The sequence below is a fragment of the Apis florea genome, unplaced genomic scaffold (genome assembly GCF_048593485.1).
Source record: "Apis florea isolate Af1SG1 unplaced genomic scaffold, ASM4859348v1 contig_3496_pilon, whole genome shotgun sequence".
NCBI classification, from domain to species: domain Eukaryota; kingdom Metazoa; phylum Arthropoda; class Insecta; order Hymenoptera; family Apidae; genus Apis; species Apis florea.
In genome coordinates, this window is record NW_028256773.1 from 1874346 (window position 1) to 1887124 (window position 12779).

The following is a 12779-nucleotide window of genomic DNA, read 5'->3' on the forward strand; positions in this document are numbered from 1 at the left end:
TAATAATTCATCGATTTTTATTGTTTTATTTTTTATTTTTTTTATTTTTTATTGTTAATAAGTGATTGTAATGATCTATTACAATTAAAAATTAATATATTAAAATATAAAAATGTATTTACATTTATATGATATTATTTTTCTATTTTTCTATTTTTTATATTTTTTTATCAATTTATTTATTATTTAACTTTTTAAAATTAATTTATTTATTTCTTCTCGTTTATTTTTTTACTTGTTTAATATTCATTCACTTATTTTTCGATTTATGTAATAATTCATTCATTTTTTCCCATTTATTTATTTTGTTTACTTTTTCTAATTATTTATTTCTTATTTATTATTATTTACTATTGTTTTATATATTTTATTCACTTATTTATAATTATTAATTATTTATTATTTTATCTATTTATTTATTGATTTATATATTATATATTCATCTATTTATTTATCTAATTATTAATTTATTTATTTATTATATAAAATTATTTAATTCGTTTATTAAATATCTCACTGACATTATATAAAGAAGAAGATAAGAATTGATTATTAGCGCCATCTTTTAATGTTGCAGATAAAACACATATAAACAAGGAAAAAGAATATTTAAAGAGAGACAGAGATATATTAAAAATATTGTAATCAGCGCCATCTTCAGAGTGCCGCAAATGAAACTCGTAAAGAAAGGACAGAAAATAGTGGAAGAAGGATAGATATAATAAGAATTAGCAACTATCGCCATCTCTTATATGTTAAAGATACTTCGTTGGAATTATTCTTCCAAAAATTCTCAAGAGATGGCGCTTACTGTTAATTCTTATTTGTTCTCTACTTTATCCTACTTTTGAGGAAATACTTTTAGGAATTATCTAAAGATGGCGCTGATAGTCCATTCTTATACTATCTCTATCCTTCTCTTACTATTGCTCTTTGTCTAAATTTGAGTTTCATTTGCGGCACTCTGAAGATGGCGCTGATTTCAATATTTTTACTCTATCTCTATCCTTTTCTCATTATTTCTTCTCCTTCTCTATCTTACACTAGAAAATTCACACCTATGGTACAGGATAGACCTAATAGAGGGCTTCGGTATAACATTTCAGTATCGTTTCCAATTTTACCGATCATCTTATGCAATTTTCTTTTTGATTAATTTTTTTATTATCGTTTAAGTAAAATATAATTAAAATTTTTTAATTGCAATGTTTTTCTCATGAAAAGAAAAAAAAGGAAAAGAAATTAGTTTGTGCAGTTTATTTTTTATATAGGATTCTTATAGAACTGGTACGTACAGTTGAAAATTGAAAAATTTTAAGATTGAATAGTTGAAAAAATTTTACTTATAATAAATGGAATACTATAAAATGTCTTTCCACAATTAAAGAATTTAATAATCAAGTAAAAGAATAATTTTATATCTAAATAGATGTTATCCAAATATATTTGTTAATATATAAATTTTCAAATTTAATTTTGATGAAAGCTACCATAGATTTTCTCGAATTTGGCGTGAGCCAAAAACGGTTTCGATCAAAAAATTCTACAAATCAAAAAAAAAAAAAAAAAAATATACAAAGCAGAAAAAACTGTTCTCGAAAAACCCGTTGAAATATAAATCCTCTGATTCCTTCTTCCCGGAAAAATGACTAATAAATCAAACATCTCTCGATCTCGATCGAAATATCAGATTTTCTCGGTATCTGGACGATTCCCAAGAGTTGCATACCAGACGGCGCAGCGTCGAGCTAATTCAACGAGACTCGATGCCAGAAGAAAATCGCGACAACCTTCGCGGAGGCAAGTGGTGTCGTGGGCGAGCAAGCGGGCATTATTTTCGAACTCTATCCGAAAAGCTGGGCAATCGGTCGAGAAAACTAGATTGAACTAGGGACGCTTAATTGGCTGCTCCGGGCCGCATTCGCCTCGTTTCTCCACTTGGTTTATTTTGTTAAAGCCTTCTGTCCATGATGCATCGTATCAAAGACGCGTATAACGTACGAGATGTAAATCATATAAATGTAATCTCCTATTCAAACATATTATAACAAGTTATATTTAAAACTATGAGTGACAATGAGAGACAATCCTGATGCTTTATAATTATTTTCGAAATGAAAGATGAAAAAAAAGAAAAAAGAAAAAAAGAAAATTTATGCAGAATAAAATCATGCACAATAAAATCACCGATTCGATCATCATTATCGTCATTCGATTTCGTCAAATGAATCGATTAAGAAACTGTATCGTCTCACCTAGCTAATAAAACAGATACTTTCCAATATCACGATATTACAAACTTGATGGAGTTCATGGAGTGGCGTGGCTCGCAATGCTGGATTACCCAACGAGTAAAACAAGCGTGTGCTTAAGCCATCGAGAGAGAAGGGGGCACCACTTTAGAAATTTTCTAAAATTTTTTACAAAACACAAAATTTTACAATCTCTAGCATTTACGATTTATCTTCGAACCTATCAAAAATTAATCAACATACTTTTATTAGAAAAACAAAAAAAAAAAAACATTTGTTGATTACTTCGTTAAATATCAACAATTTATAAATATACTCGATTGAAAATTCCTCCTCTATAGAGAAAAACTCCCAAGGAAATCTTGTTCTGAAAATCTTTCTAAAAATGCTCAGGGTCTGAGAACGCTTGATCCGTCGTTGATAAGGAGGAGGAGGAGAAGTTGGGCAGTGAACGGTCGTGGAGGAAGCATTGCGCAATCCTTTGGCGGAAACGTGGGGGACCACATGGCGCGGCGATTCCGTGGAAGGCGCCTGCGTGCTCACGAACGAGCGGCAAGCCGAAAGCTTCCGAGATGTTGATGCTAAATAAAACTTCTAGCTGGTTGGGACGATGCCATGCGTTCTAATTTTCACGAAGGCCGCTGGTGGATGTCGGTAGCCCGGGACGTTGGTTGGTACATTGTTGGAGGCGGATGATACGATAGTATCCGGAGAAGCTGTCCGGCTTACCTGTTCTTCGTGGCGGAGAAGAAACTCTCGTCGAGGGAGGAGGAGGAGGAAGAAGAGAGAGGATCTCGAGCGTAACGTCAAAGAAATACATACATATTTTTCGAGATATATCCTCCTTTTTCTTTTTCCTCGCGCGGATAATACATCATATATTCATCATCGCGGTGGTGGTAGTGGTGGTGGCGGTGGTGGTGGTGGACACGAACACGATACGAAACGTTGCGGTGATATGGCTGTCGCCCTTTCGGCCAAGTGCGTCGGTTTGTTGGCTCTTGTGCTCTTCCTCTACACCTGCTATGCCTTCCGCATACGCGATCACACGATGGGGCAAACGACGGCCTTCACATCATCGGCGGAGCAGCCGCATCGCGCTGCTTGCGCCTCTGCCTCCGGTAGATGCCAGGAGAAGAGGATCACGTTGACCAAGAGGCACGACATCACGGCACAACAGACTCGCGCCAGCATCGCTCGGAAACCACCTGCCGAGCTTGTGTCGTCGCTCGACCAGGGGGGAGGGTTGGAGGGGGCGCGCGTGAAACACGAAAGGACTGGGCTCGCGGGGGGGATGAAGGATGCCAGGGCGTCGCGGAGCGTAGAGGATGAGGACGAAGAGGAGGCGATTGTGGAGGTGGAGACTGTGGAGGAGATCGCGTCGAGCGAGGACGACGATGATGAAAGGGGAGACGAGGATGATGGCGAGGAGGATTACGACGAGGGGGAAGAGGAAAAGGAGAAAGATGCGGAGGATTCTCGGGGAAAAGTAAGCAGAGTAACGGTGAAGAGGAGAATTGTGGATAGCGGTGTGGAGGATGAAGAGGATGAAGAGGAGGAAAGCGGGAAGATGAATTTAAAGAAGGAAGCTAGTCCAGAGGAAGGATCGATAATTAGATCTAAGAAGCTAGGCAAGGTAGATAAAGATGAAGATGAAAAGGACGAAGATGACGATGATGATGAAGAGGAAGACGAAGAGGAAGACGAGGATGAAGACGAAGACGAAGAGGAAGAATCAAAAGAAGTAGTTCCTACTCCTCCACCGAAAAAACTAGAAAAAGTTAGATACGCGGACAAAGATAAGATTAAATCGGTGGAAGTTACACACGATGAAAAGTCAAAAGTTGATAACGTGATAAAACCAAAAACCGATGCGATTAAGCAACCAAAATTAGAGAGGAAACCAGAGGAAATTGCGAGAAGTAAGATCGAAACGATGAAGACGGATGAGAAAAAGTTGGCCGAGGGATTGTCGAAACCGGTTGAAGCCACGAAGAAGATCGAGCCCGTTAAGATAACGAAACCTGAATTAGAATCGTCCAAATTGAAGATGAAACCGGCGGAAAAAGCGAAAATTCCGGTGAAACCGGAAGTGTCGAAGACGCGAGAACCGTCGAAAAAGGAAGAAACAACGAGTCCTGAATCTGCTCAAATTAAAGTCTCAAAAATCAAACGATCCGACAGTGAGTATCGTGAAAGATTGAATATTCATTTTTGGCTGTTTTGATTTTCAGAATTTATGCATTATTATATTATCTAAGAAGACGAGGAAAAAAATTATCGGTTGTTTCTCTCTCTCTCTCTCTCTCTCTCTCTCTTTCTCTTAATTTTTGTTGTACAGAATGAAAGGGCTATGATATTGTTTATAGAAGATGAAACGAAAGTAAAAACGAAAACGCACGTGAATGCTGCTTTCGCTTTGGCTCGATTGAACGATGCGATATTACGCGTGCCGACCTTCGTGCCAAATTTCACAGCCATTGAAAATTTCGAGTGTCAGCAGCATATCAAAATTTTCCTACGACAGTTAAGGGGCCACAAGTTATGGACGTTGCAAAGTAAGTCGACATTTTTATCACATTGCGAAATTTCATTCACATTAAATTCGAAAATTCTAAAATTTCAAAAATTATGATTGAACGAAGACGATTTTCACACAATGATAATTTTGTATTATCATATTATTGTAACGAATCAGTGCTAGACTCGAGCGCAAAAATTCCATCGGGTCTATTGCGAGGAAATACAAATCAATTTGGAGACTTTGACGAGTGTTTGGGTGTAATGGCGCACGTGAAATTAGATGAAAATACGATAAAAGTCCAAGGCAAATATTGCTTGGCGTACATAGATTTGTCTCCGTCTCATCCAGGCATGAAGCTTCCTGTCAATATGATGCAAGCACGTGCCGCTATCAGAGCGAGCATGCACGATGTAAGTACATTTTTAATTGAAAATTTAATTATTATTACTAAGACTGGTATCCGGCCGTAATGTAACGATGAACGATCAAACTTTTTTGAGAATCTTGTATCGTAACGAACGTTCAACTTTTCAGAGTGGTTATTTTATTCCAAGATTCCAGACCGTGAAGTGGGCATTGTGTCTTCCGGCAGCGTGCACCGCGGAGGACGCCCAAAGCATCGTTGAACAGGCGTTGAACGGCTATAATTCTACTGTAGGAATTCAATTTATAGTAGATGTCGATCCTAAAATGTGCTATGTCAAACAAAAATCACGAAGCTATTCAAAAGAGACGATCTGTGTTTTGTATGTATCCGTATCTACGACTTTCAATATTCAAATTGAGATAATATGATAAAAAAAGAAACATTCGCTTTCGACTCGTTTTAATCTTTCTTAGAGAGAGAGAAAAAAAAAAAAGATTGTTAATCGAAGATTATATCGAAGGAACGATATAAATACCGATATAATTTTCTTTTTATTCTAATTTCTTTTTTTCTTTTTCTATTTCGTCTTTTACAGATATTTCTACGCAATGGTCGTGTGTCTCGCCATTGTAGCGACCGTGAGGGATTATTTGGTGGTATCGGAAGGAAAAGGTAGATTCTCATAACATTCTATATATTTTTCTGCAAGTTGACGCGCTTACGAAGATTTAGCTTTGCTTCTACGCATTTTCATTCAAAGAGAAAGAAATTAATATAGAATGTTTGAAACGGGATGTTACGATTGATTTTCTTCACGGTTCTCTGCAGGAAATTATTCGGAGAGAATAATAATGTCTTTTTCCTTACGGAGAACGCTCAGATCTTTATTCAAGAAGGAATCGGGCAAAGGTGGGATCCCATGCATTCATGGGATCAGATCGCTCATCACGATTATGCTTTACATCTCCCATCAAGTTATAACAATCTCGATGCTACCATTTTCTAATCGAATCGAGTTCACCGAGGTAATTATGAAAAAATTATAAAAAAAAAATCGATTAATTTTCGTTCACTTTTTTGATCTTTCATAAAATATTGATATATTGAAATAGATAACGAACAATCCTCTAACTACCATTCTAAGGGGTGGACTTCTTTACACGGACACGTTTTTATTACTTAGCGGTACCTTAACGTCTTTCAACATGGCACACGAGTTTATAACACGAGGTGAGATTCGCTGGTTTTGCCGTTTTATTGCCAGATACATCAGGTAAGTTGATTATCGATTAATCGACAGTTTTACTATTAAACGAGTTTTTAGATAGCCATTTTGTTTAGTAATCTCTTGAATAAAGGATGAGAATGATTTCGAATACGATGCACAACGAAAAATTGCAGAAAACTTTAAACTGTGTAAACTGAATTTTCGTTCGATTAATTATTGATAAAAAATCAATATTTTTTTTCTACTTTTTCAAAATGTAATATAAAAGTATAAAATAATATGAATTTGAAACTAAATTCGTAATAGCATTTTTCATTTTTATTTATTTATAGGGAACATTTATTGCTCATATTGCCGTTATTTGGAAAAATATTGATTTACTATTCGTTGTTACTTGTTGTTGTTCAGACTCACCCCAATGTTACTCGTAGTGGTGTTTTGGTACGCATTTATAATGGAGCATACCGGATCGGGACCACAATGGAACGACATTATATTAGGAAATGCAGATCTTTGCAAGAGCAGCGCGTGGATGAATTTGTTGTACATACAAAATTTCTTACCCTTCGAAGAAGAGGTAATTCTAATCCCTTTTTAATTATCACGAATTATTTAAAACTTGAATGAAGAAAAATTGTCAACTTTTTTCATATATATTATTATACAATTCAATTTTTTTATCTTCTTCACCGATAGTGCGCAACTCACACCCATCATTTGGCTTTGGACGTGCAATTATCGTTATTAGCACCCATGTTGGTATTCTTTTTGCAATGCAAGCCCATCATTGGGATTCTCGTAATATTTTTCTTCATTTTATTATCAGCCACGCTCCGTTACATAACAACGATGAGTAACTATCTTTCTATCGTTGTTTTCCACGGAATGTCGTAAGTATATACGATATTTTTTAATTTTTTTTAATTTATACTTAAAAAAAAAAAAATAATTTAATTCTTTCGTTTTAGATTGAAACACATTTATAAGACTGTCAATTTAGTTTACATAGTACCTATATACAGAATCACGCCATATTTGTTTGGTGTGACGCTTGGTGTGCTATTACGTTACACCGGGCAAGAAGTAAGGATACCCAAGGTATCATCACGGAAATCATTATTTTTATAGAATATTGTTCAATTTAGATGACTATTCAAATAAACTTCGGTTTTCTCGAATATGATGATTTTTCTTGTACGCAGCGTACATTGTCGTGACTTTTCGTTCCATAATCCAACCAAGATCACGACCAGATCAGCAAACTTGATGCACTAATTTCAGGTGTTAGTGATCTTGGGATGGTTGATCGCAATGGCCTTGGCATCGTGGTCGTTAGGATCACCCTGGCAGTTGGCCAGAAGGGACTACGTTTACGATGTTGTAGAAGCAACTAATTACATCGTGATCAGCCCAGTTGTGTCAGCTTTGGCTTTATCTTGGATCGTGTTTGCGTGCTACACGAATCATGGAGGTTTGCCTTCTTTTTTCCCCCAACTTTCATCAAATATAACACCTTTAAATGTAGAATCTCGACTCAACGACACATTTTTAATTCTCTACAGGTATAATAAACCGATTCCTCTCGCATCACTGGCTAATAATCTTCAGCAGGATATCGTACGCCGTATACTTGACGCAATTCATAGTATTTTTCTACAACGTTGGAACCGCGAGATACTCCAACGAATTCCATTTTTATAGATTCGTACGTACTTCTACCAAACCAAATATTCAACCAACATACAATATATTAACAATCTCGATTAACAGTTAGATCCGTTGGAGGCGGGTGCAACGATATCCATATCGATCGTTCTCACTCTGCTCTTCGATCTTCCGATGCAAGAGATCAAAAACGTGTTGATGGAGAGCACGGACATCCTGAGAGTGAGCGTGCCTACCGAGGAAGGATCGGCGAAAACGGTGAAGCTCGAGAGAACGGAAGAGGCGAGGACGCGGGAGAGGAAAGCGTTCGAGGAGGACGAGGTGGCGTCGACCGGTTGGGATTGGCAACGAGACATAGTGGACGGCGGCAATAGAAGGTACAACGAGAACGTGGAGGACGAGGAACAAGTGCACATGCCGATTTTGAAGGCGTCGATCGGCCGAAGGAGATCGTTCATCAGCCGCGAGCCAACCTCGGAGGCGGAGGCCGAGATCGTAGGAGGCAGGGCAACGAGCAAAAGGTGGTCAAGCGACAGCAGGGAGCAAGGGAAGAGGAGCAGAAGCGTTCAAAGGGATTATCGGGAGCAAGGAAACGACGCCTCGACTCTTTCCAGAATGCAACAGGAGCGGGAAGAAGCTGTTAAGCGAGGCAGGCGTTCGCTCTCGAGAAGTTTCGACGCTAAGAGATTGTCAACACGGGGCAGCGACGAGGAGGAGGAGGAAGAGGAGGAAGAGGAGGAGGAGGAAGAAGAGGAGGATCGAAGGAGGTACAGGAGATCTCGGTCCAGAGGGAGATCCGTGATTACGGAATCGGACGATTATCGTTCTTGGGAGTTGGTCGGCAAGGAACGTTCATCCTCCAGGGGCCCGGACTCTAAAAGGCTCTCGAGAAAATCGGAGGAGCGCGAGGCTGCGCTCCAAAGACAAACAAGACCGCCACTCTCGAGATACGGGAGAGCTCGCTCGTCGGAGAACGAGGACGAGCTGGTGTCCTCGCAACAGAGGAAAATTGAAAAAAGGCTCCATCCGGCCGTGGAGCCGAGGATAAGCGACGAGGAGGATTGGGAGAGCGAGTTGAGGATACGGAGGAAACAATTTATGGAGAAGCACGCGATCCGGGATCGTTTCGAGGACGAGGAAGATTTAAGCTCCCCGAGAAGGAGATCCTCGGCGGAGGGTAAGATAGCCCTGCTGAAGGAGCCTAGCTCGGACGATAATATGGACTCGTGGACGGTGAGCGTTGGATCGCACGCCGCCGCCCACCTCGGCTCGTCCCAAGAGCGGAGCGAGGAGGCCGACGAGGAGGAGGATGTCGCGTACACGTCCCGGCGGAGGGAGTATCGGGAGCAAGCGCCGCCACCGAGGGAGGGGGAGGGGGGGATGAGGGCGTCTTACGCGAGCAGCAGCGAGGTGACTTCCGTGGAGGAGGACAGCGACGTTGCGGGTTATAACTTCGTGCTGACGAAGGACAGTAGAAAGAAGTCTTTGCAGGATCTCTCGAAGCTGTCCCGGGATGACTCTGATCTGACGGAATCCGGATGGAACGTTGTGAGGCAAGACAGCGGGGAAGGATTGGCCAGATCTTCCTCCACGGGTCTGTACAAACGCGAGTCGATCATAAGGAGCCAGGCCAGCGAGGAAGATCCGGAATATCTCGTGGTGGAGAGACCGAAGCTCGTTCAGCAAGAGCGGGAACATCCCTTCAAGAAGGCTTGGCAGATGCAGAAATCTCGTTCCGAGGAGGATGGTTCCGCCGCGTATACGATCAAAGAGCCGAAAGAACAACAATCTAAAACGGAGACGGCGAAATCGAGAGACGGAGAGGATCCCCCGTCGAGAGAGGAGGTTAAAAAGGAAGGCGGCGGGGAGCAGTACGAGGATACAGGCGCGTTCCCCGACGATGACTCGGAATTGACGCACAGTAGAAGTAGCGACACGGAGGAGTACACGACGAGGAGTTCGAGATCGGAGGGAGCGGAATCTTCGTCGACGGAGAGGAGCAAGAGTTTCGAGAGCAACAAATTTGGCCTGAGATCATCGGACGTCGAGGAGGACTCCTCGAGGTCTAATTGGCCATCCGAGGACGAGCAAGTTTATAAAACAAGTCCGAGGAGTAAATTGGAGGAGACTGAATGGATCTGGGAGAGGGAAGAGACTTGATGGATTTGAGTGAAATCCATCGAAGCAAGAAAAAAGATAATAAACGTAACTATAACGAGGTAAATTATTCGTGGGGAAGTTATTGGTTGGACTCCTCCAGAGAAGAATGGACGAATTTTTCGACGAATGGGAGAGAAAGGTTGATGGCGGATTTTGAAAGGAAGAATGCGAATCTTCGAAAAGTTGGTGATTCGACGATTCGAATCGCTGTTCCTTTGTGAGAAGTATGTATCGAGCGAGTCGATTTATAAGATACTTTTACAATCTGTGTATTATCTTTACGTGTATTAAAAAAAAGAAACGATTTGTATCCGCTCTATAGTTCTCTAGTTGTTGAAATTTTAAAGGATGTTGAAGGATGAATGACAAGACCAAAGTAAAAAACTATTTTTCGTTGAACAAAAGTTCATTATCCATATCCCGTTATACTTAATTATGTTGTTGAAATTTGACGAGACGTGTTCATTGTAAAAATATTGATAATAAAATGATTCTGAAGAAATGGAAACTTCATGTAACGAAGTTTTCTTTTGAAAATATCACAATTAATCAAATTTTATTTCAATATATATATATTCATAGTGAATTTATATTGTTTTGAAATTCTTAATTTTAATCACGCACAATTCTCTTTTATTAATTCTGTTCTTTCTTACGTTCGATAAAATACAAACGAAATTCCAAAGAATTTCGACTCCATACGATTTGAATTTCGATCTTTTTTTCGGAAATGATAAAATAAGAAAAGCAAAGTTTAGCAAATAGCATAATTAATATCCAAACAGCATCTGGATTATAGGACAAATACGACTCAATAAATTTCAAAGAAAGTCTTCTTACGTCACCTATCATCCAAGCAATTTTCATCGACTCTTATACTCGTTTGCATATAACTTACGATCTACTAAGAACTTGGTTCACTAAAGAAAGAATATCACCGAACGCAATGAAATCAGAGTAAAACGAAAAGATTGCCCTCCCTCGTCGTTACTTTACGACAGGAGGCCTCGTAAAGAGCTCATACGAGCACATAATGGCCGCCGTTTGTTCGCAAGCTGATTCTCGTTGTGGACGTTATCCAAGGGCGGGTGATGTACACGCGCGTTTATAGCGCCGTAGGGATTACTTCCGTTCAGCATAGGAAGCGACCGCAGGAGATGGCCGCTTACAGTGCTTTTCATTGCATCGCAAGCTCGATCGGCGTGGCTTGGCCCGTTTACGCCTGTCACACGGGATCAGCGATGTCTTCATACCACGTACACATCCCACGAATGGATCAGATACTCGCCTACACGTTCGAGCTAAATTGATCGAAAGATCATGGATACGCCGTATTTCATGCTCCAACCTTTTTTTTTTTATTAACCTTCCTTTCCTTCCTCTGCACTCTTCTAATACTTTCCGCAGCGAATACGAGATTCTTGCGATTTAGAAAAATTATGTATAATTCTTGCTTCTTGTGCTTCTAATTTGGTTTTGATTTTGACTTTTGTATCGAATTTCGTGGTTTTTTTTAGATCTCTCTCTATTTTATTAACGGAATTGCCAAAAAAGAAAAAAAAAAAAAAAGAAAGAGGAAGATAATCGAGACACGTGAATCTAATGTTGAATCTCGATACGTTCGATTGAAGTTATTAATTGATCCAGGGATTAATTTTCTTGAAGTACAAGCAACAAAATACACGCAAATATGACAGACTCGGGTGCACATTTGAATAACATCTCAATAATTCGTAACAATTGACCAAATGAGAGCCATCCGGTGGATCTTTCAACCCCAATTGTCCCGGCGCAGGCCGGACATGAATGTAGCCGGAATTTATACGTATAAACGGAGCTATGGATCGGGGCGATGTGATATCAAATTATCTAACAGAATCCTGGCGCGAAATATACGAATACTCGAGGACTTCGATAAGTGGTTCCAGTCCCTAGGCGTTCTCAGGTATGAAACCACAAAATGGCATAGCCATCGTGAGCACGGACGTTCGAGGAATTCGAAACGGTCGAAACGCGAACGGTACGACCTTCCACGGATCACTTGCCACCAGTTTGGACTACCACGGTGCCGTGGCTGTGAGCGAAAGCTTGGAACGGGACTCTTGAGATTCTAGAATCCGAGCTGTACGACCCTTCATAAGATAGGAATGCGACCGCGGTTCTGATTCAGGTGTTTCGAATCTTTGATTGTTTACTTGTGCAAGAATACCATCCTTTTTTAACCCTTTATCTCGACTCGAGATGGAAACCGATTTCGTATTATTACTTTCGTCTTCTGACGATTCTGGTTCCCATCTAAATTGTTACAATGTTTTGTCACAGAGAAGGAAAGATAAAATTCGAATATTCTTTATTCTTTATCTATTTTGCTTTCACGATAACAGTTATATACTTATATTATTTCTAATTTAAATTTATTTTTAAAAATAAATCCACGCTTTAATTATAAAAAATATCTCACATCCATTTCAAAAATGTCCAACTCGACAACATAGAATTTCTATTTCGTCTTATTTTTCATCAATATTATTCATTCAATGGCATATTAACGTGCTCGCAAAACTTTTCCATTTTTCTCGAAAA

At 39.5% G+C, this 12779-nt stretch overlaps 1 protein-coding gene across 2 annotated transcripts; it reads left to right on the forward strand.

Annotated features, from left to right (window-relative positions):
• Positions 1-2900: 2900 nt before the first annotated feature.
• LOC100870968 (uncharacterized) lies at positions 2901-10709 on the forward strand. Of its 2 annotated transcripts, none has more exons than XM_031920426.2 (13): positions 2901-4435; positions 4622-4810; positions 4951-5186; positions 5311-5522; positions 5739-5815; positions 5972-6168; positions 6256-6416; positions 6780-6948; positions 7068-7261; positions 7340-7469; positions 7653-7842; positions 7934-8076; positions 8142-10709. In XM_031920426.2, the coding sequence occupies exons 1-13, from the start codon at positions 3211-3213 to the stop codon at positions 10194-10196; spliced, it is 5178 nt and encodes a 1725-aa protein (XP_031776286.2). In that variant the 5' UTR covers positions 2901-3210; the 3' UTR covers positions 10197-10709. The 2 variants fall into 2 exon arrangements, with proteins under 2 accessions (XP_031776286.2, XP_086769639.1); XM_086913513.1 differs by having other exon boundaries at positions 4625-4810.
• The last annotated feature ends 2070 nt before the right edge of the window (positions 10710-12779 follow it).